Here is a 21,757-nt window from a genome sequence, read left to right as displayed (position 1 = left end):
AGCCCGCACCCACCACGCGGGCACCGTCCCGGTCCCTCTCCCCACCAGCTCACCACGTCCAGGCTTGCTTGTGGGGCACGGAGTACTTCTCCATGATGGCTGTGAGACGGAGCAGGGAGCACTTCTGGAGCAGGTTGAGCTGGGCAGAGGACTGGCGGTTGATCTCCAGGGAGGCAGAGTTCAGGCTGGGCCGGTGCGAGTTCTGGAAACTGTGCCAACGCAGCTTTCTGTGGGGAAAGGCCGGCGGTGGCGGAGCTGGAGACGCCGGGGAAGAGCCCTTCCCTCCCTGCGGCACCGGTGCTTTGGGGGAAGGCACGGGCACGGCGGCCGGGCTGAGCCCAGGGACCCCAACGCCAGCCCAGTGCCAAGAGTGCTGCTTCCTGTCCCCCGGGTGCTCACAAACCCGCTGCGAGAGGTGCCAGGGAGAGCAGGAGAGACGCCTTCTCTTGCCTCAAAGGACTGCTCCCTCCCCCAGGTTCCCCTGAAACAACCAGCATCCTTTCCGCCTGCACTTCAGGCTCACTGCACCTGCCCCAGCACCCAAGGGCCGTGCTGGGCTGCAGCCCCGCCAGGAGACCTGCGGGGACCTCAGACGCTCAGGGTGACACACGCCTGCAGGACCACCACGTAGGGCAACACCGCGGCAAAGGGGACACCTCCAACACCCGCCTTCTCAAGAACAAAAGACACCTCAACGAGGCAGTGGTCTCTCGGGAGCCTGCTAAAACCCTTCCGAGCCCGTGCTGCTCCAGGGAGGCTCCTGCCCAGCTGCTCCGCTGCCTCCCCAAGCCCAGCAAGGGGAGGGACATTCCCAGCTAGCGACAAACCCCACTCCTCTGTACCGCTCCATGCCTGCCTGCAGGCACGTCACCCTCCAGCGTCAGCCTGGCAGGGGCTAGAAAAGTCACAGAATTCAGCAACGGCTGGAGTTTTCTTAGGGAAAGCACAAGGGAGCACTAGCGCACTGGAAGCAAGTGCCTCCTTCATTTAGACCTGTTATTAGTAAATGAAAAACCATTTAATTAAGTGTCTGTGCAGGCAGAGAGGTCGCAGCCTGCACAAGCAGGCAGCAGTGCAGGCAGCAGGGCTGGCAGTGGTGCTTGCAGCCGCCAGAGTGCACCAGCACCCCACGCTGCGCTCCCCCTGCCCGCACCGCACCGCACCGCGGTGCTGGGCCATCAGCATCTCCTCCCGCCGCTGCACCAGGGAAAGGGCGATTGTCAAGGCAGGGCTTGCAGGGCACCAGCCAGCGCCCTCCGGCAGCGGCCCCGGTGCTGCTCCCCGAGCCACAGGCTGTGCATCCCTGCTGCAGAGGCACTCGTGGGACGGGCTCACGGTGGTCCCCGGGCTGGCAGTACGCTGGCAGCTCCAGGACCAAGCCCTCCTCAAGAACGGCGGAGGGGAGGGGGAGCAGGACGCAGCCGCAGCCCACACTTACCTGCAGGGCCGGGTGAGCGACGCTCCCACGCCCGAGTCCCGGCGCTCCCGCATCTCGATCTCTTCGGCCTCGTTGAGGGAGTTACCCGTGCTGTCAAAGTCGCTGGCAGAGGTGCCGACATCCGACATGGACCGCTCTTCGAAGTGCAGGTTGGAGGGTTCCCCTCCTGAGTCCGACTCCTCCTCCTCTTCCTCCTCCTCGCCCCCTTCCTCCCCAGCCAGGTCGGGGGAGATGGCTTTATACCAGAGCTCCACCTTCTGCTGCAGCCCCCACATGTGCTGCAGTATGTCGTCGAGGTTCTCATAGGTCACCTCCCCGTCGTCCTTGCAGAAATCCTCGCTGCTGCCGAACTCCGGCACGTTGTCGTACACGCTGACCCGGCTGCCCAGGGAGCTGCAGGAGCCCCGCCGGCGGCGGCAGGCGAAGCCCCGCGGGGAGGACGAGCCCTCCACGCTGCTGGTGCTGCCACCCCCGCCGCCTCCCGCCCGCCCGGCGGGCGCGTTCCCCGATTTCCAGTGGGTCAGGGAGCTGCCGCCCAAGGGACACAGGCTCTCGATGGAGAGGGATTTGGGGAAGGTGCCCGGCTTGTGGTCCTGGGGGATGTAGACCAAGCAATCCCCCCGGTGCGCCGGCCGGTGCTGGCACTCCGCAGCAGCCCAGTCGCCGCTGGCTGTCACAGCTGTTTCGTAGTCCTCCAGGTAGACTCCGCTGCGTTTCAAGTCAGAGCTCACCTTGCTCCCACCTGAGCCTAGCAAGCGGTTAGTCCTGTACGATACCGAGAAGAAGTGTTTTTTGCCATGGAAAGAGGCAGATATCCCTCTCTTAGAGGAGTTGGCCTTGGTGGCTGCCAGGTCCCCGTTAGCCTTCAGGGAGCCCCATCCTGACGGGGCCGTGATGCTGCTGTGCGGGGCCACCTTCTCCTCTGGGTCTGCTTTCTCTTTGTCCTTCCTTCGGAGGGACTCGATCCTCTTCAGGAAGCTGCGAGACCGCCGCTTCTTCGGCTTCTCCTTGGAGCCCTCGCCATGGCTGGAGGACTGCTCCGGCAACGAGCGCTCGCTCAAGCTGCGGCTGGAGGCGGCGACGGCGGCGGCACCGGTAGGGGACGGGGGGCCAGGCAACGCAGCCCCGACGCCCAGTGTGCCGCCCGTGCTGCCGGTGCTGCCGCTGCTGTGCAGGGACACGGCCTCCGGGTTGGTGCTGAGGTCCGTGAGGACGCTCTCACGGCTGGAGGCCAGCCGCATGCTGGAGCTCAGGACCTCGGAGCCCTGGGAGAGGACATCGACGGACCCCACCCGCGACCACCTCTTGCTGTCCCTCTGAAAAGCCCACCGGTCGCTGATGGCGCAGAGGTCTTCCTCCTCGGAGTCTTCATTCTGCAGGTGGTCGACAACAGGGGACAATTAGTCAGAGTCAGAGGGTCGGCGCGTCCTCCTGCCCCGCTCTCCTGGGACCAGCACCCCAGCAAAGGGCACAGTCCACAGAACCCACCCCGGTCCCCTTTGGCAACAGAGGGCTCCAGGAGCCACCAGGCATCATTTTGCCGTGCCGAGGGCCACGCTGCACTGGGGAACGGAAGGTCCTGCTTCCAGGATAGAGAAACCTGGTATCTCCGTCTCTGGATAGCTCACAGGCAGCCGGCACATCCCTGCAAACCCCCGGCCACACCCCGCAGCGCAGCGAGGGACGCAGGGCAGCATCCCTTCCCCAGCCAAGCCAAGGGCAGCTGGAGGAAGCAGGGATACGCCCAGTAATGATTTCCACATGCTAAACACCAAGCCGGTCTGCATTTTAAACGTGTTATGCAGTAAGGGAAATACAGAAGGTTTTGTTATTAATATGCCAATTTGTTGCTTGTGACACACAGGCCGGTTCCAGGTGTCCCTCCAGGGTCAGGCTTCCTCCTGGAGACGTGCTGCCGGGGGGTCTCAGACCCCTGGCTCCGCAGGGACCCCGAGAGTGATGCTGCAGGTTGCAGGCACACAGCCCTGCGCAGACCACTGCGGCTGTCCCAGCCCCGGTGTAACAACTCCTGCGGTCCGACCGCCGCTGCCAGAGCCTCGGAGAGGTGCAGGGGCACAGGGCAAACACCGGCACCCGCTAACGCAGCCCGGCACCTCCGGGGCCGCGTCGGTGCTGGGAGAGAGGGAAACAAATCAACCAGCAGCGCCGGGTGTTGCTCCGTGCCCAGGGCAGCCCGGGAGCACACCAGCGTTATCACTGACCGCACCGGCGCGCACACATTCCCCAGCACCCCTCGGCCCCTCGCCTGCCCTTCGACGCCCAGGACGTACCTGTTTACGCTGAAAGTGGACTTCCAGCTTCATGGAGGCGCATGTGTTCAGGGTCATCAGCCTCCTGCAAGGAACCAAGAGAGGCTTTACCCCAGTCCTGGCCCCTGGTGCGCCACACTCCTTGCATTTGCTTTTTTCTCCCCCCCCCTTAGAGCCCTTGTTGTTCGCTGTCCCCTGTCACCCAGCAGCTGCGGCTCCAGGGATCAGAGGGACACGCGGAGCCCGGCGCAGCTCCCAGCTTACTCCCAGGGGAGCGTGACGCCCCAAGCTCCCCCCGTGATGGCACCCCGTGCCCCCGCACCCGCCCGGCACCCAGTCACGCGCGCCTCGGGCATCGCAGCGAAGGGCGTGAAACCGCTCGAGCGCACGAGTTCCTCAAGCCCTTGGTCGTGCACCAGCGGGGATTTCACAAGCGCGGCCATCGCGGCGGCACTCTGCTCCCTCCGCGCAGGCAGCCGCGGGCTTGGGGAGACCCCTTCCCTGCAGCACGGCTGCCAGGCGCCCTCGGGGCAGGGGCCCTTCACCCTTCTCGAGCCTACAGCTTCAAGTCCTGCTTTCCTCCTTGCACAAGTGAATGAATCTCCAGTTAATCCACTTTAATTAGCACCTTCGTAAACGCTACAAGAAGCACTTTTGTTCCAGCATGCAAATACACGTCTGCACAGCCAAAACCAAACCTCAGGGACATTTTACCAAAAATTTGACTAATGCCCCTCTTGCAATCCCAGTAAAAGCCCCTGACCAAGAGCGTGGTCCTGCGGTGCACCCTGTGGCAGGATTAAATGCATAAAGTCCGGCAGAGGGAGTGAGGAGAGCACGTGTGGAAGGAGGAGAAGAGAACACATCCAGGGGATTCATTTTCTTGGAAGAGCTGCATTTTCCAGTGTCCTTCCAGACCTTTTCGCTAGGCAACCATTGCACAGGGCCACCCCAGGGGTCCCTGAGACAGCCCGGGGGCCGGGGACATTGCTGCCCTGCGTGGCCCACCCAGCTGCCCTGCTCCTGCGAGCGGGCAGGGATGACCTGCTCCCAGTTATTACAGCAAAACAATCTCAAAAGCTCCCATGGCCGGCCAGGCAACAACAAAAGGACCCGAAAACTCAGATGGGGAGGGATGGCGAGAGACCTCTCATCACCTCCCACCCTGCTGGGACCAGTGGGAGGGAAAACTAGGGGTTCAACGGGCACCCGGGATGCGGCGCCGGGATCCCCTCCTGCCCGGCACAGCAGCCTCTCTGTTGGGAAGACAAATAAGTAACAGAACGCTTTCCCATCCCTTGTCCGCTCCGTTCGGCAGCGGTGCGCGTGGGAGGGACTGAGAGGCAACGGTCGTGTCTCAGCGTGGAGTCAGCGCGGGGGCACAAGCACGGTGATGTGGCCCAAAAGCCAAAGCCGGGCTGAGTCACCGTGTGCCAGCGCGACAGACGGGGACGGGGTCCCTCCTTTTGGGTGCCTGCTCTTGCTCACGCTGGGGGAGCTCCCCCCGAAACACACGCCGCCTCCCCGCAGCAACACAGCCGGCGGCACCTCCCCGCGCTATTTTCAGCCCTGCTGCCGCAAGGAGTAGCGCGTCCTGGTGGAAAGCGTACGGCAGGGCTGCGTTGCCAGGCGGCGGGATGACTAACGTCACGCACGGCCAGCGAGCGCCTGTGAGCGCAGGAACCCTGGGGCAGAGCAGCCGCCCGAGCGGTTGTTCAGGAGGGAGGGGGGACCCACCAGCACAGGCGGCCCCTGCGCAAAGCAAATCACGGTGCGAACCGACGGCTCCCGCACCGCCGCTGCCAGCGCCCGCAGCTCCTGACGACCCCACAAAGCACTGATTAGCAGCACGCAACTTCCACGGAGCCCCTCGCACTGCGCCAACGCTCAGCAAATCCCTCGCTGCGCGTCTTCTCTCTTTCATGAGCGGCGCGCGCCTGACGACCGAGTGAAACTCTGTCCGCAGAGAGGATCTCACCCACGGGCACTCTGACCTGAATCCGCCTCACGCCATCAACCGAGCAAGACCCCTTCGCTCTGATGGGAAACCGGAGACATGGTTTCCAAACTCCATTTCGTTCTCAGAGACGTTATGAAGCATCCTTGCAAAATAAAGCAAATAAAGCGCGCCCTGGGCAGACACGGCTGCCGTCCCTGGGGACCGCGGCTCGCGAGGTGCCACCCAGGGCGGCCGGCGGTGGGAGAGGAGAGCAGGGGTGGCGGGGACAGCGACACCGGGTCCCTCTTTACACGTCTGCTCCGTTTGAGAGTTCAGCTCTGACCAATCCATTTTTAATCGGGCTCTACAGGCCGGAGTTACCCAAGCTTGAAATTGAAACATGGCCCAAAAGCCACACAAAGAGAAGAATTATTCCTGGGAAATGTTTCCATTCTCCAGGAGCTCTGTGGGTTCAAAATAAAAACCGCTGCCGTTTCCCTGGCACCACCCAGCGATGCTGTCCGATTCAGAAGACTAAAGCATCCAAACTTGCAGAGGGAGCGGGAGTGCACGAGCGGGCTCTGAGCCACAGCCGGGTGCGAGGCAGGCACCCCACAGCACCCACCGCCTGGGGCGAGCCCTCGCGCTGGCTCCGCTGCCCGTGGCCGCAAAGGGGTGCGAGGGAGCGTTACCTGCACAGGGATTTGAGGGAGTCCTGGTCCAGGAAGCTGTGGTCCTTCTTCACAGCGCCGATGTCCAGAGGGAACAATGAGTCTGGGGAGCAAAGCAAGAGGAAAATGAGCGGCTGTTTCTGAGCCAGCCGCTCCGCCGGGCACAAGGGATGGTGGTGAGCGTGGGAGGAGGGAGATGCTGTGAGGAGCAAGAGGAAGAGAGAGTCGAGGATGGAGAGCTGGGGAGAGGAGCGTGGGAGGCTCCTGGGCCGTGGGTGCGAGTCAGAAGCAGCCAGGAAGGCCGGGAGCATCGCATTGCCACCGGGAGCTGCCGCCCGTGACGGCCGTGGCTGCGGGAGGGGAGCCTGCAGAGAGGACGGTCCTACCAAGCCGGCCGGGAGGCAGCTCTCCGCGGGCAGGACTCGACCTGGGCTCCCGCAGCAGTTCCTCCTGAGGGATCACTTTTTGCAGCCCTGGGAGGCAGCCAGCAAAGAGCAAGACCCAGAGGGGGCTGGGGCCGCCCTGGTGCCGTGGCGGTGAGCGCAAGCCGAGCGCAGAGGTGGGAGGGATGAGCCAGGCAGAGGGCTGGACGCAAGCCCCACTGGGCCAGGAGCAAGAGGGCTTGTGGCAGCCCAGATGCTGGGAGGGGATCTGTCTCGTGCAGCAGATACCCCTTGCATCACCCCCTCAACCGCTTCCCTCTCGCAGGACAAACCACCCCGTCACTGCGCCGGGGACCTTGGTGTGCCCAGGACAGTTAAAACCCATGGAAAAGGCTCCTGCTGGGCCGGGGTGCTGGGCTGGGGTGCTGAGCTGGCTTTAGCACGCAGAGAGATGAGCTGAGCACATCTGGAGCTCGGGCTGCCCCTCCTCGGGGGTGCCGCCTGCATGCACTGCAGGGGGCACAGGGACCCCCTCGGCTTCTCCCCTCGGCACCTCGTGGTGGTTTTGGGAGAGTGGCCACCTCCCTAACGCTGCCCAGGAGACACCCTGGTGTCCTGTAAGGGACCTCAGACGAGCGTTGATCGTTATTCAGTGACTCCCTTCTCCCACTGATCCCCCAGGGCCAGGAAAGCCTCTCGGCTCCCTGGGGAGAGCTAAGAGCTGCCAAGAGGTCTCCTGGGGCAAGAAAGCCGTACCAGTATGGAGGTACAGTGGATCCAGCACCTCATTCATTCCCCCCATGTCCCCCCAAGGCCACGGGTCGGGTCTCCACCGGCAGATACGCTGGCTGGCCCCAGGGCAGTGGCTGGAGGTCTCTGGGCAGCGCTCTTTCCCGGTACGTTCGGTGATGGTGGCGAGGTGCCCGCGGGCCTCCATCCACTTCCCTGCTCATCTCCATGTGCTCAGAGCCAGCTCTGCTGGGACCAGCTACGAAGGACCTGGACCATGAACCACAAGTGTCTAAGCCTGGCTGCTAATGAAGCTACCGAGTGCAATTACCAAGGGGACGCCGAGCCCTGCCAGCTGGGGAGAAAACCAGAACGAAACACTCAGAGGATGTGGAAAGTTTTGCTCAGAGAGGCTGGAAAAAGGGTCAGTTTATTCATAGACTCCAGCACCCAGCACCCGCTCCTCACCGCCCCGGGCTGTGAGCACTGGGGCTGGGTCTCACCTGCAGGAACCTGACCGGTCCTTGCACGTGGCCGTGCTAGGAGCTGCCCCCTAAAATAGAAACCAGAGGCAAACAGGCAGCCTGTAAAGCCATCACCTGGGGGGCAAGACCGTGGCTCCCGCGCACGTGTCGCAGGGGACGGTGGAAGTGCCCAGCCGAACAATAGCCATCGCTGCGGCCCGCCGGAGACCAGGCTTCCCGCTATTGTCCCGGCCAGCCGGGGCCGGCTGCAGCCACCGCTCCTCGGCACCGGCCCCCCCGGCAGGGACCAGCGGCCCCACCATGGGTTTGAAGTAAACACAGCTGAGCCGAGGCGAGAGCCGCCACCGGAATCGCCCTGCAAACCGCCCCTGGGCACGTGGCAGAGGTGGGAGCGGGTCTGTCGGAGGCAGGGGGGGGGCTGCCCAGCCCTCGCGCCCCGGGAGCCGTTGCAGCGCAAGGACCCGGTCTGCTCCGGGCAGAGCTTGCTGCGCACTCCGAAAGTGCCGAATAGCGCATCGGGGCAGGGCAGGGGCCTGCAGGACGTGTCAGCCGGGAGGGAGGAATCGCTCGCTGCGTTACCTACACCGGCCGCCTCTGCGCTCCCACCCACGGCAAAGGCTCGCTGCACGACCCCAAGAGCCGGTGCGCTCCAAAGCCTGCCTGCCCTCGGCCCCCGCAGCCGCGCCGGCACTGCTCGCAGCCCTGCCTGGAGGGGAAAGGTCGGGAATGCAGAAACCTTAACGGCAGGGCTGGCTCTCCAGGCCATCGCCAAGTCCGAGGGCTTCAAGTTTTAATGCACGATCGTATAATTAGTAAACAACCCTCTCCGTCCTCTCCCCTCCCCAGAGCCTCGTGAGCTCTCCCTGCAGCCACCCCGGTATTTGGTGAGACCACGTGCAGAGCCGGGACCGGGATCAGCAGGAGGAGGCAGCTCTCACCTTCGTAAAGCTGGGCATACTGAGGGAACCCCGCCGCTCGCAGCCAGTCACAAGCTTTCTTGGCTTCGATTTCTGAAAGGAAGCAAAGAACCAGGCTGAGCATCCCACCCGGCAGCAGCGACGCTCCCCGGAGCGGCCGCCCGCTCCCCCCAGCCCCCGTGGCACCCGAGCCCGTGTTTCACGTGTGCGAAGCAGAGGAAGCGACCGGCTGCAGAAAGGGGAGCGGGGGCGCGGGGCCGCGCTGGCGGGCAGCGATGGCCGTGTGCGGAGGGGGGGCTCTGCCCAAGGGAGCAGGAACTGCTGGGCTTCAGCCTCTCCGCCAGCACAGGGCAAAGAGGAGGAGGTAACAGGAACGACAGGACCACAAGACGTAATGTTAACCTCCCGATGAAACGTTTCATTTCTGAACCCACCAAACCAAATACAGTACTCTGCCAAGCAAGAGAGGAAGACCATTATTTTTAATAATTAGTTCAGAGCTCATCAAAGCTTAGGGCCAGTCGCTTTTGCAAACACCCTCCAGAAAAGCCTGCTGAAGAAACCTTTCCTTCTCCTCCTCCTCCCCACCACCCCGGACCACCCCACCTCTTCCTGCAAGCTGGCATTCATCCTGGCAGGCACCAAAACCCTGCTACCCTACACCCCCTGCCTGGCCGGTTCCCATCCCTCACGCATGGTCCAGCTATCGCCCGGATGAGCCCATCCAACAGCCAGCGCTGTTTTCTGGGAAAATTCTCAATTTTACAGAACTTGAGAGAAAACAGCCCAAAGCTCACGTAGCCAAAGCAAGCTGCTGCCTGGTGTCGGCAGTCTGTCCGTCTGCTGAGATTTATACTTCTGAGGGTGACAAACATTTGACCTCAAGTGTAGAAAATGCGACGGCAGTTTCAGGGTCTCGCCCGTCCCTCTCGGAGGCACCACCCAGCACAGACTGGACTGAGGCCGGACCCACCCAGAGCGAATTGCAGTGAAACACCCCAATTTCATCACCATCCACAACAGCCTCAGCAGAGAGCTCTGGCTGCATTTACAATTACAAAACTACAGCAGGGGAAAAAAAAAAAAAAGCCCAAAACAAGCAGTTCAGTTAAGGACGGGACCAAACCAAAACCCTGGACCCAAATACTTCAGAAGTTTTGGGAAGAAGGTTTGAAATAAGCATCTGCATCTGGGTCCAGGCTGTGCAGCTGTTCTTAGCCATGCCATGAACCCAGCCAAAATCCGCGGCTGACCCCTCCTGCCCTCGACAGTGCTCAAACCCAGTAACCCCAGAGCAGAACTCAACCTTGGAGCCCGACCGGGTCAGCGCAGTCCCCACGGAGCACCGCACTCCTCCCGTGCACCCCGGCACCTCTGCGGCAGAAGGCGCACTGCGGGAGGGCACCAAGACTCGTGGTCCATGTGAACGGTCTTTGGTCATGGCAGCTCCGGAGAGCACATCCCTCCCGTATCCGCAGGGCGGGCAGGGTCCAAGGACGGGGATTTCCCACAGCCCCCCGGCCAGCGTCCTGCCAGACGCCCCTCCTGCTCCTGCTCCTCCACTCACAAGGGAGTCGCTGGCCATGGGGCCGTCGCGGCCAGAGGCTGCAGCTCAGGGTGCCCCCAGCCCAGAACAGAAACGCCAACCTCCCAACCTGCTACTTGCCCCAGGACGCTCTGTCCCCCCGCTGCCCACCGCCCAGGGAGGGAAGGGTCTGGCCCCGGGGAGCCCAGCGGAGGGAAGGGCAGCCAGAAGCAGAGCCACATGCCGAGCTTACCCCTGACGGCGGCGGGGCTGAACCGGTAGAAGAGCATGGCCGGGGCGCCGATCGGCACCGCTCAGCCGGCCGGAGTGCCACCCAGCCGGGGGCCAGGGCTGCGCTCTGCAGCAGGATGCTCCGCGCAGGACTGAGCTCGGCCGCCCATCGCCCTGGTGGAAACGAAGAGTCGGAGCACGACATTTCCTTCCCCTCCGCCGCCTCCTCCGGGCGCAGGAGCTGGCGGCGGGGGGGTGAGGGGGAGCGTACCTCTCCTCACCCTGTTTTGGAGCCAGGTCCCAGGCTTCGCCCACTGTGGCAAGTCCTGCATCCCCCCGTGGAGCCCCACGCAGCGGGGAGCAAGCCCACCAAGGGCAGGGGGGCTCTGCCCACCCCAGGCAGGAGCCCTCCCCACAGCAAAGCGCTGGCACAGAAAAGGTTTCCAAGTGTCCCTGTCCCGGACGGAGCCGGCGGCCAGCTTCCTCCTCCCGCCGCCCTTCCCACAGACGTGCTTTCCCAGGGAAGCGCAGGAAAGGACGGGCAGGCAAACCCACGCTCCTGCCGAACACGCAGGCGGGTGGCGAACCGCCCGCGGGGGCACGGTGGCGGCAGCAGCACCAGGGCCACGGCCGGACGCTGTGCACGGGGTCACCCGTTGCAAGCCGTGTCCCCAGCCCTCCCTGCCACCTCCCCGGGAGCTTCACTGCCAGGGCGAGGTGACGGGGGACCCGACCCTGCACTGGGCAGCCGGCGGCACAAGCGCCTGTCTGCAGCCTCTGCGGGAAATCCAGCGCGAGCCCCCGAGGAATGCTGCCTGGAGACCCTCCGCTGCCTCAGGCTGGGCAGAGAAGCCGTGAGCAGCACCGATGGAGACGGGTTTCCAACAGGGCTGCATCTCCAGATGTGTGCATTCTCCGATGTCTAATAAAGGCTCATCACACACTACACCCACCCCTCAGCAGGGCTGGGAAGAGGGTCTCATTGGCCTCCTCTGGTCAGCAAACGATTTTCACCAGCTCATAGCAACTTAATATCTTTGCGATCTGTAGTTTAAATGTGGCGGAAATGATCCCATCGGAGTTGCGCTGCGGGAGGAGCAGGCACGCAGACACGGGCAGACAGGCACACGAACACGCACAGAGCCCACGGTTCCCTAAGAAACAAGGGGATGAACCCCACGGAGCCGCCTTCCCCCTGCACCCCAAACCCAACCTCCGAGGAGCCCAAACACGCCCCGTGCACGGGTACCCGCTGCCGCAGCACCGCGTGCCAGCCACGCACCGGGTGCACGGCTCTCCCCAGCACCGTATGGCTCCTCGCCGAGGGGCGAGCAGCAGGTGAAGATGGGACGCAAGACGACGGCAGCGCTCCCACCCAGGCCTTCACAGAGGGCTGCGGCAGGGGAGGAGGCGCTGGCGGGTTCCTGGCATTTTCAGCTGGGCTCCTAAGCAGCCTCGCACAAGCCTTCGCTGTCCGTGTGTCTGCATTACCCCCCGCTGTCAGTGCCACCATCAACCTGCCGGCCACCGTCACCCACATCTGACAGAGGAGTGCAGGCACCCACACAAAGCTCCTAACCAGTCTCAGGAAAGCAGCCAGACAGGTAGATGAGAGGCCCCGTCACAGCTCCCGCTTCAGAGGAAGCTCTCCGTGTGAGATGAGCCCTCCACAAACGCCTGGACGTCCCACGGGGGGAACCAGCACCAACACACTCCCTGGAAAAAGCTCCTGAGGGTGCACAGCCCTTACAAGCCACCAGAGAATCCCCTCCAGGCAAAGCTTCTGCCCTTCTCTGGCAGCTGCTGAGGCTGGATGGCGTTTCCCAAGGAAAAGGCATCCACGGCCGCTCTCTCCATCTCCTGTGCCCAGCACAAGGGGCACACGCTGTGGCCAAGTGCCACGGTGGTCCCTCAGAAACGCCCCGAAGTCCGGCGGGGGCAGCTCCACCAGCTTGGCTGCTGCAAAGCAACCCGGGGACAGAGGGCACTGCTGGCGGGCGTCTGCCCAGACGCACCGGGAACCCCGACCCACCGGGAACCCCGACCCACCGGCACCTCCGGGGCGAGGGGAGGAGAGCCAAAACGGAGAAGGAGAAGAGTCTCTCATTTTGCAAGTGAGAGTGGAAGAGAAGGATGCAAACCGACGTGAAAGTGGAAAAAATGACAAAATTCCCCCCCCCCACCTTCCTGCACCGTCACTGCACCGTGGCATTTCCCTGGACGTAACTCGCCAGCGGGGGAGCACCGAGACCCACGCCGGGTCCACAGTGGCTCAGACAGGAGCGGCTCCCGGCCGTGGGATGGCTGGAGCCTGACATCTCTCCCTCAAGTGCTTTTGGGGCTACAGCTACCCCACCCCTGACCCGCACTGGCGTGGACGGGGGACAGCCCGGGAGGTGCAATAAAAGCTCTAACACGAGCGAGCTGGAACACCGGAGGCAAACGTAATTATGGGCAGGAAAGCCGCTTCCCAGAACCCTGGCTCTGCACTTTCACTTTAAAAATCAAAAATAAAAATCGCGCAGTCACACTCCAGGATCCAGCTTCTCGCAGCAAGTTTCCAAATTCCCCATAAAAAGTCCCACACAGCCAATTAGCGTGTGAAAAGAAAACTGCATCATAAAATTGCTCATACGTTCCCTAATGGAAAGCCGTGAAACCAACTGCCCGGCAGATGCGGGCGGGAGCTCCTGCTTTTCTTTTCGGTGTGTTTTCTTTCCATCTCGCCTTAAAATAAACTGTTGCCTACAACAGTGAATATGCAGAAGTGCAGCCCAGCTTCTCTTCCCAGTCTGTAAACAGAAGTACTTGCCTACTTTTTACCGAAATGACAGAAAAGCTTCTAAACCCGGGGTACGTGCCTTTACTGCTGAAAACAGCGAGGCTCTGAAACGACAGCTTCCCATGGGAAACGCGCATCCTACTGCTGCTGGGGGTGCTGGGGCATCGCCCGCGTACGTGAAGGTAAAGAGGAATTACCTGGCTGCGACGCCCAGCGCTGCGCTCACTGAACTCAGCATCGCCTCTCTCAGCCGAGCATCACTCAAACACATCCAAGGGCCAATTGCGGACCCATCCGTGCCGACGGAAGGCACCTCTCCTCTTCCAGCTCCTTAGAAGGGGCCCCCGGAGGAAGCCCCCGCGCTCCCTCCCACGCTCTGCCAGGGCTGCACCCGCAGCCGGGCTCCCTGCCCACGCTGACCTGGGCTTTCGGAGCAGGAGAGGCACGCCGTGCTTTGCACAGCCACGGGCATCCCCCGTCCACGCGCAGTTTGGCACTCAGCACCTATAAATACCGGTTATCTGTTTCCAGCTCCCAGCACCATCCAGCGAACCGCAGGGATTTCAAAGCTGCCAGCACAGACAGGGCACACAGATAGGAATGAGAAACGCGGTTGGACGCTCTCCCAGATGCAGCGGGTTTCCATAATTAACCTTCACGCAGTAAATAGGTCTCACAAGTTTTGGGAACTGCTCCTTGCTACGTCGCCAACGAGGAATTGTTCAAATGCCTCCACCATCCCCGGCCCCAAAACGTCCTGCCTGCTCCCAAGGGCATCGCTCCCCTGAGGACAGCACCACGCAGGGGACCACGGCCCATGGAACCAGAGCCCGCCACCGCCCTGCTCACACCCCAGAGAGCCACTGCAAGATAACACGGGGAAAAATCCGGGGGTAAAAACGCCCCTAGAGGCAACGCCAAAGTCGCTGGCCGGTGTCTGTGGGTGTCGGTACCCGAGCGCCAGCTGGTACCACCCAGGCAAGAAGCCCTCTGGCCACCTCCCTGCCCCACGGCGAGGAGACCGAAGCCACCGGGTTTCTGGATCACCCCGCGCACCACCCTCAGAGGTCACCCCAAGCTCCTCCGTCCCAGCCGCCCTCCAGCCGGGTGCCCCCCCTTCCTTCCCCATCGCCCCTCTGCGGTACCCGCCTTCGGCAGATGCTCACAGCCGTCCTGCTCAGCGCCGCGTGCCCGGACGGCAGCAGGGCTGGAAGCCGCAGCGGGCAGCAGCTCCTCGGTTAGGGCAGCGGAGAGGAAGGAAGGGCCCCGGGACGCCAGACAAATTGCTGCTCTATTGTCAAAGCAAAGTTTCCAGGTAACAGAACAGGCTCCGCTCCGCGCGTGCCCCCAGCCCGGCGCAGAGGCGGCAGATGCACGGAGCCTGCCCCAGGCAGCACCGCAGCCCACCCCGGGGAGCGCTCCCCCCGCCTTATCTCTGCCCCGCTCGCATCTCGGCTCAGCTCCAGGGCTGCATGTAACCACAGTTATCAACTGGATGTGACAGCTTTGGTTTCCTCTCCTGCAAACGAGCCTAACTGTAGTCTCGTGTCTGTTTTATTCTGTTCTAAAGAAAGCTAAAACACACTCGCTTTGGGTGCAAAGGGCTATAACCCACCCGAGCTCTGCAGTGCAGAAGTATGACTGTACGACAACAGCCACGAGGAAGTCCTGAGCAATGCAAGAGCTCGGCTCTGCACCACGCCCAGCCGAAAAGCAGCTTCTCCCCTTGCAGGCTGGCACCCGAGACGGGACCTGTATCCGATCTGCACGGGGAACACCACCACTTCCACAAACATCGCTTCGAGCAATTCAAATTCACGTTTGCAGCCTTTGCTGTCTCTAATCAAGCTGCAAGGCAGACGCTGCTCCTGCCCCTCGCTCGCAGGCAGGAGGATGTGGCCGGTCCCTGGAGCTGGTGGCTGCTCCTCTCTGCACTTTGAGCTCGCCAGCAGCACGGCGGGCGGGATGAAGGCAGACCTGTGCGTAAGCCAGGTGAGGCATCCCCTGCGGGGCTGTCCCGCAGGACGTTATGGGTCCCTGCTCCCCACAGGCATCTCTGCTCTCGTAGCGCCTTTGGCCGCCTCAGGACACAGTCCTGGCCTCGGCTGCAGGCTGCGCCGGGAGCACGAGCGCTGCGGTAGCTCGGGGGTTAAACGTGCCACGTTCAAGCGCTGCAGCTGCAGAGCAGATGTCTGGTGGGAACAAGGGAATGGAAAGGACACGGATAGGAAGAGAAACAAAGGGCCAGGAAGGTGAAGACCCTTATCCGTCCTCCTTGCCTCCCCCACCTGCATTTTTGCAGCTGCTCTGACCCCCGAGGAGCCAGGGACGGGGCAGGAACCCGTCCCCTCCTGCACCCCGGAGAGCGCAGCAGCCAGCCCCCCTCGCGCGGGAGGCTTCCACATCTGCAGAAGGCAACGGCAAAGGGAGCTGAGGGCAGAGAGAGCCTCCGGCTCCAGCCCACCCCATGCACCACCCCGAGAAGGTCCCTCAGCGCCAGCACGGCCGCCGACTCGCCTCTGCGCAGATCTACACTTGGGCTGAAGTTACCGTCTTCTCTTTGGCGCCAGTGACATTATTCCCTCCCCGGGTTCCAGGCTGGTGTTCGCTCTGCTGAGCTCCCTGTATCGCTACAAACGCACGTCTGTCAGCACGGGAAAGGGAGAAGCTTCCCAGTGAAAATAAGAGTTAAAAGAAGGTGCTTGCGTGGCTGAAGCACCCAGCAGGAACAAGTGATGCTGATGAGAGTGACCGCACCGCAGCGGCGGGTCACTAGCCTTCACCAGGCGAGGGGCACCGAGACGCTCCGGTACAGCCCCGAACAGCTGAAAGATGGCACCCAACTGCAGAGCTTTGCGGGTCCACCCGTGTTCCCCCTTCCACACATTCGTGCCCCCACAGCCCTGCACCTGCAGCCCCGGCGAGCAACCGCTCAGAGGGAGAAGGGCAGCCTGCCCCATCCAGACACAATTACTGCGTCCACAAAGAGCACCGAACCTACGCTGGCACATGTGCAGGCGTTTCTGCCGTTCAGGTGGCTGGGTGCTCTCATTTCTGCTATCGGAAACCCAGACGAGAAGCAAGATGAAAACAGCTACTCAGATGATGCTGAACAAAATTAATCCGTCTTGCCCATCCTGCATCCCACCCTTTCTAAAAGCACACTGTTGTCTTCCTGTTGATCATCCCACGGGTCTCACAAGCGCTTTGTTTGGACTAACGGACGCCGTCCCTCCAAGGGAGCCCGCGCCGCCGGAGCTCCCCACCTGACAGCCTGGGTAGGGCCGGGGCACGGCATCCGTCGGCCGCTGCAGGTACTGGCCGAGACCGCACCTCCCCATGACGAGGGATCGCATCATGCACTTCTTCACTCTGTCTGTCTTTCCGCTGCTCGGAAGAGCGTTAGATCCAGCACCGACAAAACGATGCACCCGTAGCCTGCCCCCGCTTCGCGCACGCTCTGAGGTCAATGTCCGGAGAGCGGCATCCCGGTGCTGCTTTCGCCACAGCGCTTACGCCACGTGCAGCACGAGACCCAACGCAAGCCGTCACCGAAGGTCGAGGCAAAGGAAAACGACAACGGTTTTGCTAAAAAGCCGGAATCAGCAGGAGCTCTCGCCGTTGCAGACAGCTCTCGGCTCCGTAACGCAGCACCTGCAGCTGATGCACATTCACATCTCCACTCAGCGCAACGTGCTGCAGTTTCTCTCCCGCACTACGTGCTTAGGAGCTCTCCTCAGCTCCCACTTTCAAATCCAGGCATTAAAAACAATTACTTGCTTAATACATGAGGGAATTTCCTCCTACTTTTATGCTTTTATTTAGAATAAAGACTAGTGTGTGTTACCAGAGGAACCCCACGGAGCAGCACTCCCTCGTGGTCTTTCTGCAGCTTTTTCTGTGTTGCGCAGAATTACAAACCCATCCAGTTCCCAGCTGAGGAATGCACAGGCTCCTACGGCACTCGGTGGGAGTCCTGCAAGCCCTGGGGGCTCCGGTGAGCCCAGAGCCAGACTGTCACACCTGGTCCAGCGGCTGCCCCACCGATGGCCCGGCACTGCCACAGCCCCGGTACAGAAACGTGTCCTCGCAGGAAGAAACGAGCACTCAATTCTCAGCAGAGGCGCCAAGGGTTGCGTTAGGGCTCTTTTCTTCCCTTTTTAAAGACAGCGATACAAAAATAAGCCAGAATCAAGTGATTTCTCCAGCTGCCTCCCCGATCCCCCACTGCAGACTCGGGAGGTGATCCGCAGCCATCCCCCTCCTGCCTGCCCGCAGCCCACCGGCGCTTGCCTTGCTCAGACGGTCACCAACTGGTCCCTGCGGCTGGTCCACGGGGAGCCGTGCGAGCAAAGGCTTCTGCACGGACACCGGCACGAGCTAATCGTTAAACTTGTGAAAATCCCACGTCAGAAAGACCTCTGCAAAACTCAGGCTGTTAACACCACGAAGTCCTGCACATGCAGATGACCACAAAACCACCCCGCAGGCTGCAAACAGCGCGCTCGAGGGTCGTTTACAGAACGGCCCTCCCGGTCTGCGCAGCGGTCCCCTCCCCAGCAGGGACATCTCCCCGAGTCCTTCCGGACAAAACTACAAATCAAGGTGTAAAACCAAAAAAACCAAGTTTCCAAAAGCAGCCAAGTTACATTTCTCACGTGAACGCGGGTCTGCGTACGCTCGGGCAGGGACTTCCACGGGACCTCCCCACCCGGAGCGTTCGGGGCTCAGGAAGAAGCCGCGGTCCCTCTTGCTGCGCCCAGCGCCCACCAGCATTGCCGGGGCATTGCTCACAGCGCCGCTGCCAGCGGCTCCGGGGGGCACATGTGTCCCCCCACGACTCGCTCCTCGCAGCCCCAAAAGTCCTCTCCCCACCCCTTTCCCCCCGTGCCCTTCTTTCCCCTCGCTGAAACCCGCGTTTCAGTAAACCAGCGCTGGCAGGCGATGCCACATCCCGCGGCAAGGCTGGCACCGGCACCACCACGCTCCCGGGGCTCCCGGCCAACGCCGGCTGCCGCCCTCGCTGCCTGGCAGGAGGCGGGGGTCAGGCTCACGGAAAGGCGTTTTGGCTCGGGCTCAGGAAACAGCCGAAGGGCTGGAGGAGCTGGCGTGTGGCGCAGCCACCGCGCTTGCTCCGGCTTGGCTGACTCTGTGAGAAATAAGCCCAAATATTAAAAATGCTGCAGATCTATTACGCCCACCGCATCTTGAGCGGGAAGCAGGGGGGTTGAATGAAAAGCCACGCGCAGCGCGACTGAAACCAGCCTGTACTTTGTCGCATCCATTTCCCCTCTCCTTCCCATCACGCGCAGCCGCACCCCCAGTACTGGTGCCTTCTTCCACCGGGCTCGGGGCTCGCCACGCACCGAACTGCGGCCCCTCTCCGAGCTGGCACGCTCCCGTCAGGGCAGAAGCTACAGATCATTTCAAGGGGGAAAAAAAAAAAAAAGGTAAAGGAAAATCTGGTCTGTTTTTCAAGAAAAGAAAAAAAAAAAAAAAGAGCTTAACAACAAAACAAATTACACCTCCTAACCCTTCCCGCACCCTGCTGCGTAAAAGCCAAAGCAAACTGACTCACTGCAAAGGAAACACTGTTTTCAAGAAATCTCTGACAAGAAAAAAGGTGATTTTACAGAGTTTCCCATCTCCCCCCAGAAGAGTGTTTGCTGGCTGAAACCTTCTACAGGGTGAACGCACAAAGCTGGGACACGAGCAGACTCACCATGGCAGAAGCTGTTAATCCTGGCTTTGTTCATTGGAAACCGTGGATTAAATGCAGAAAAAAATATCAGCATGACCACCGGCCTCCTCGCTCCCCCAGCTCAGCCACCCCAGCACCAGCCACTGGAGGCAAGAGGACTCCGGCCAAAGACCTTCCCGCAGGCGCTCAGCTGGCGATTTCCGATTTTTCCACGCAGGCCAACTGTACCGAGCTAATAAAATCTGCCCTCATTGACCCAGCCGTCTAATTTCTCGTTAGAAGCAAACAGGACATCCCCAGCCACGCAACGGGCTGAACCGTTCAAACAGCGGGGGTGGGAGCCGCCGGGGAGCGTGCGGAAAAAAGCCAGAGCGGGAGCGCAGAGGCACGCAGGCAACGCCGCTGAACTGCTCCCAGCGCTCCGTGAGCCCTGCCCGCGGCGGGACAGGCTGGCTTCCCCAGGGCAGCCGCGCCGGTGGCCGGCGGCATTGCCATCTCCTGCGGCGAGCGGGCACGAGGCACCCCGGAGCAGGGACACCGAGGTGGCCTGGCCTGGCTGCGGCCGGCCGGGCGCGGGATGCCCGTTCCAGCCAGGTGGGGTGCAGCTTTCAATTGCAGCTGGAAAAATTAGGTGCTGAGATGCTCCAGTGCGATACTTCCCACAGGGATGCATTCTGCCGGCACTGGGCTCCGGAAACGGGACTGACTGGGAGCGCGCAGCACTGTCCCGCAGTAAGCCGGGAGGGAGGAGAGCGATGGAGACCACCGAGACCCCCTTTCCCATTCCAACAGAGGTTGCCTGGTGAAACCACCGGCCGTGACCCTCAGCCGAGGGGCTTCTCGTGGTCGGCTGCTCGCAAACCGTGGGAGCTGCCAGCCCGTCGCAGCCAGGCAAGCTGTGCGTGAACGCAGCCTTTCCCGCGAGCAGGGGATGGGAAAGCTGGGAAAACTGAAAGCAAAGACTGGTCCATCATTAATTTCCCAGCCCCTCAAGACACCAGAGAGGACTAAAAGCTTTGGAAAAAGAAGGTTCAGGGACGAGACCAAGAGCACCTGCTATCCAAGATACGTAGGCTTAATTGTCTAATTTTCTACAGATCCATGGTCTGTGCTCACCCCATCGCTGCCTCACCTTGCCCTGGGAGTGCTCCTTCCCTCCGCGCAGGCAGGACTCGCCTAACCTTTGCAGGCAGAATGAAGCTGAGGGAAACGGCATGGTCCAAATGAGAAGCTCTGGTTGACACGGGATTCGTCTCCGTAATGAAAAGCACATTGTCTGCAACTGCGCTTCCCCGAGTCGGTGCTTTTGGCATAAATACTTTACAGAATGAGCTGTGAGATCCCCTCGGTTGAGCAGGACCTGGCAGGGGAGATCCTGGTCCAAAGTGCAGAAGGGGACAGTTGAGGGGAGCAGGCTGGTAAACACATCTGCGAGCAAACCTTGGAAAGGAGCGGGATGAAAACACCCGCGGTCGCGACAGCAAGGGCGTCCAGCTGACAACAGCGACCGCCTTGCAGATGGGGAGGCGTCTCCGCGGCCATCCAAGTCACCAGCGACCATGTGCAAAATTTCCACCAACACGGGAGGAGTCAAAAGCTGCTTCCAAATGTGATCTCACGTCCCAGCGATGCAGGGAAGTACCGGGCCTCAGAGACAGCCGTGCTGCTGCCCTTCAGCGTGCTTTAACGGAGGGTGCCTTGGCTGCTGCCCAGTCCGGCTCACAGCGCGCACTCCACTGAAGCTGCTCAGGGATCCCACGCGGCTACTTTGACACGGCAGGTTAATGAAATCCTTGAACCGAGAGGTCTTGATCCTCTGGGGGCTGAAAGCAAGCACTCCCCTTTGCAAAGACAGTATCGCGAGAAAGAAGGCAGCAGCGGATTTAGCCAACTGATAACAAATAACAACCATCTTTTGGAGCGAAAAAGGCCTTTCTGAGCACACGTGACAGTGAAGACACCAAACCCAGCTGACGCTGCAGGTGCACGCTGGAGATGCAGGATGGTGGTGGCCAAGGCTGGCTCTCCACAGGGGACACACGCCACCCACACTCACGCCAGCAGTGGGACCGGGTCCCAGCCGGGGCGAGATGTGCGGGGAGGCACCCGCGGGTGCCACGCACGCATCCTGCCCGCTGCAACGCCCTCCCCCTCAACAAGGGGATTTTGGTCCAGTTCTCAGGAAAAGCCTCTTCCACCACTATCCCTGGCCGAACCTTCCTGTCATTAATGCTACCGCGGCGCCACAGAAGGAAACCAGACCGTAATTTCCAGCTGCAGCAAAAGAGCAGCAGCTGCCTCCCGGGTCTCCACTCAGCCAACATCTGTAGGTGGGAGAGAAGGGAGGAGAGAGCCTTTGCTGGCTCCAAAGCGATGGGAGAGGCAGCCAGGCGTCCCCTCGTCCGGAGCAAACTGAAACGCTGCCCAGCAGAGGAGGCCGAGAGGGTCCCCGAACCAACAGCTCCTTCGGGGGCACAGAGAAGGTCCCAGTGCCACTGTCCCCTTCACCCGTGGGAGACAGGGGGGGCTGGCACAGCCCATCCAAGGGGCTCCCTGCGCGTCCTGGGGAGCTGCTGCCCGGCGAAGCGAGGGAAGGGGGCCCCAGCGCCGGGACAATACCTGGCACGGGGACCTGTGGGTTGGCTTGTTAGTTCCTGCTCCTCCTTCTCCAGCTGGTCTTCTCCTG

General features: G+C 61.8%; 1 protein-coding gene across 6 annotated transcripts in view; it reads right to left on the bottom strand.

Moving 5' to 3' along the window:
• The window catches only part of STARD8 (StAR related lipid transfer domain containing 8), a 72,673-nt gene that overhangs the window by 5,761 nt on the left and 45,155 nt on the right, over positions 1 to 21,757 (bottom strand). For 5 of the 6 annotated variants that reach the window (XM_054839746.1, XM_054839748.1, XM_054839747.1 and 2 more), the window contains 5 exons: positions 8,854 to 8,925; positions 6,340 to 6,421; positions 3,730 to 3,793; positions 1,439 to 2,811; positions 54 to 227 (listed from right to left, as the gene is read on the bottom strand). In XM_054839746.1, coding sequence (XP_054695721.1) covers positions 54 to 227; positions 1,439 to 2,811; positions 3,730 to 3,793; positions 6,340 to 6,421; positions 8,854 to 8,925 — 1,765 coding nt within the window. Of the gene's footprint in view, positions 1 to 53; positions 228 to 1,438; positions 2,812 to 3,729; positions 3,794 to 6,339; positions 6,422 to 8,853; positions 8,926 to 10,610; positions 10,834 to 21,757 lie in introns of those variants that run through there. The other variant, XM_054839749.1, reaches the window with a different exon arrangement.

This window comes from Grus americana, chromosome 12 (genome assembly GCF_028858705.1).
Source record: "Grus americana isolate bGruAme1 chromosome 12, bGruAme1.mat, whole genome shotgun sequence".
Taxonomy (NCBI): Eukaryota; Metazoa; Chordata; class Aves; order Gruiformes; family Gruidae; genus Grus; species Grus americana.
Note: the sequence above shows the minus strand (reverse complement) of the source record. Positions and strands in the feature narration are given on the sequence as shown.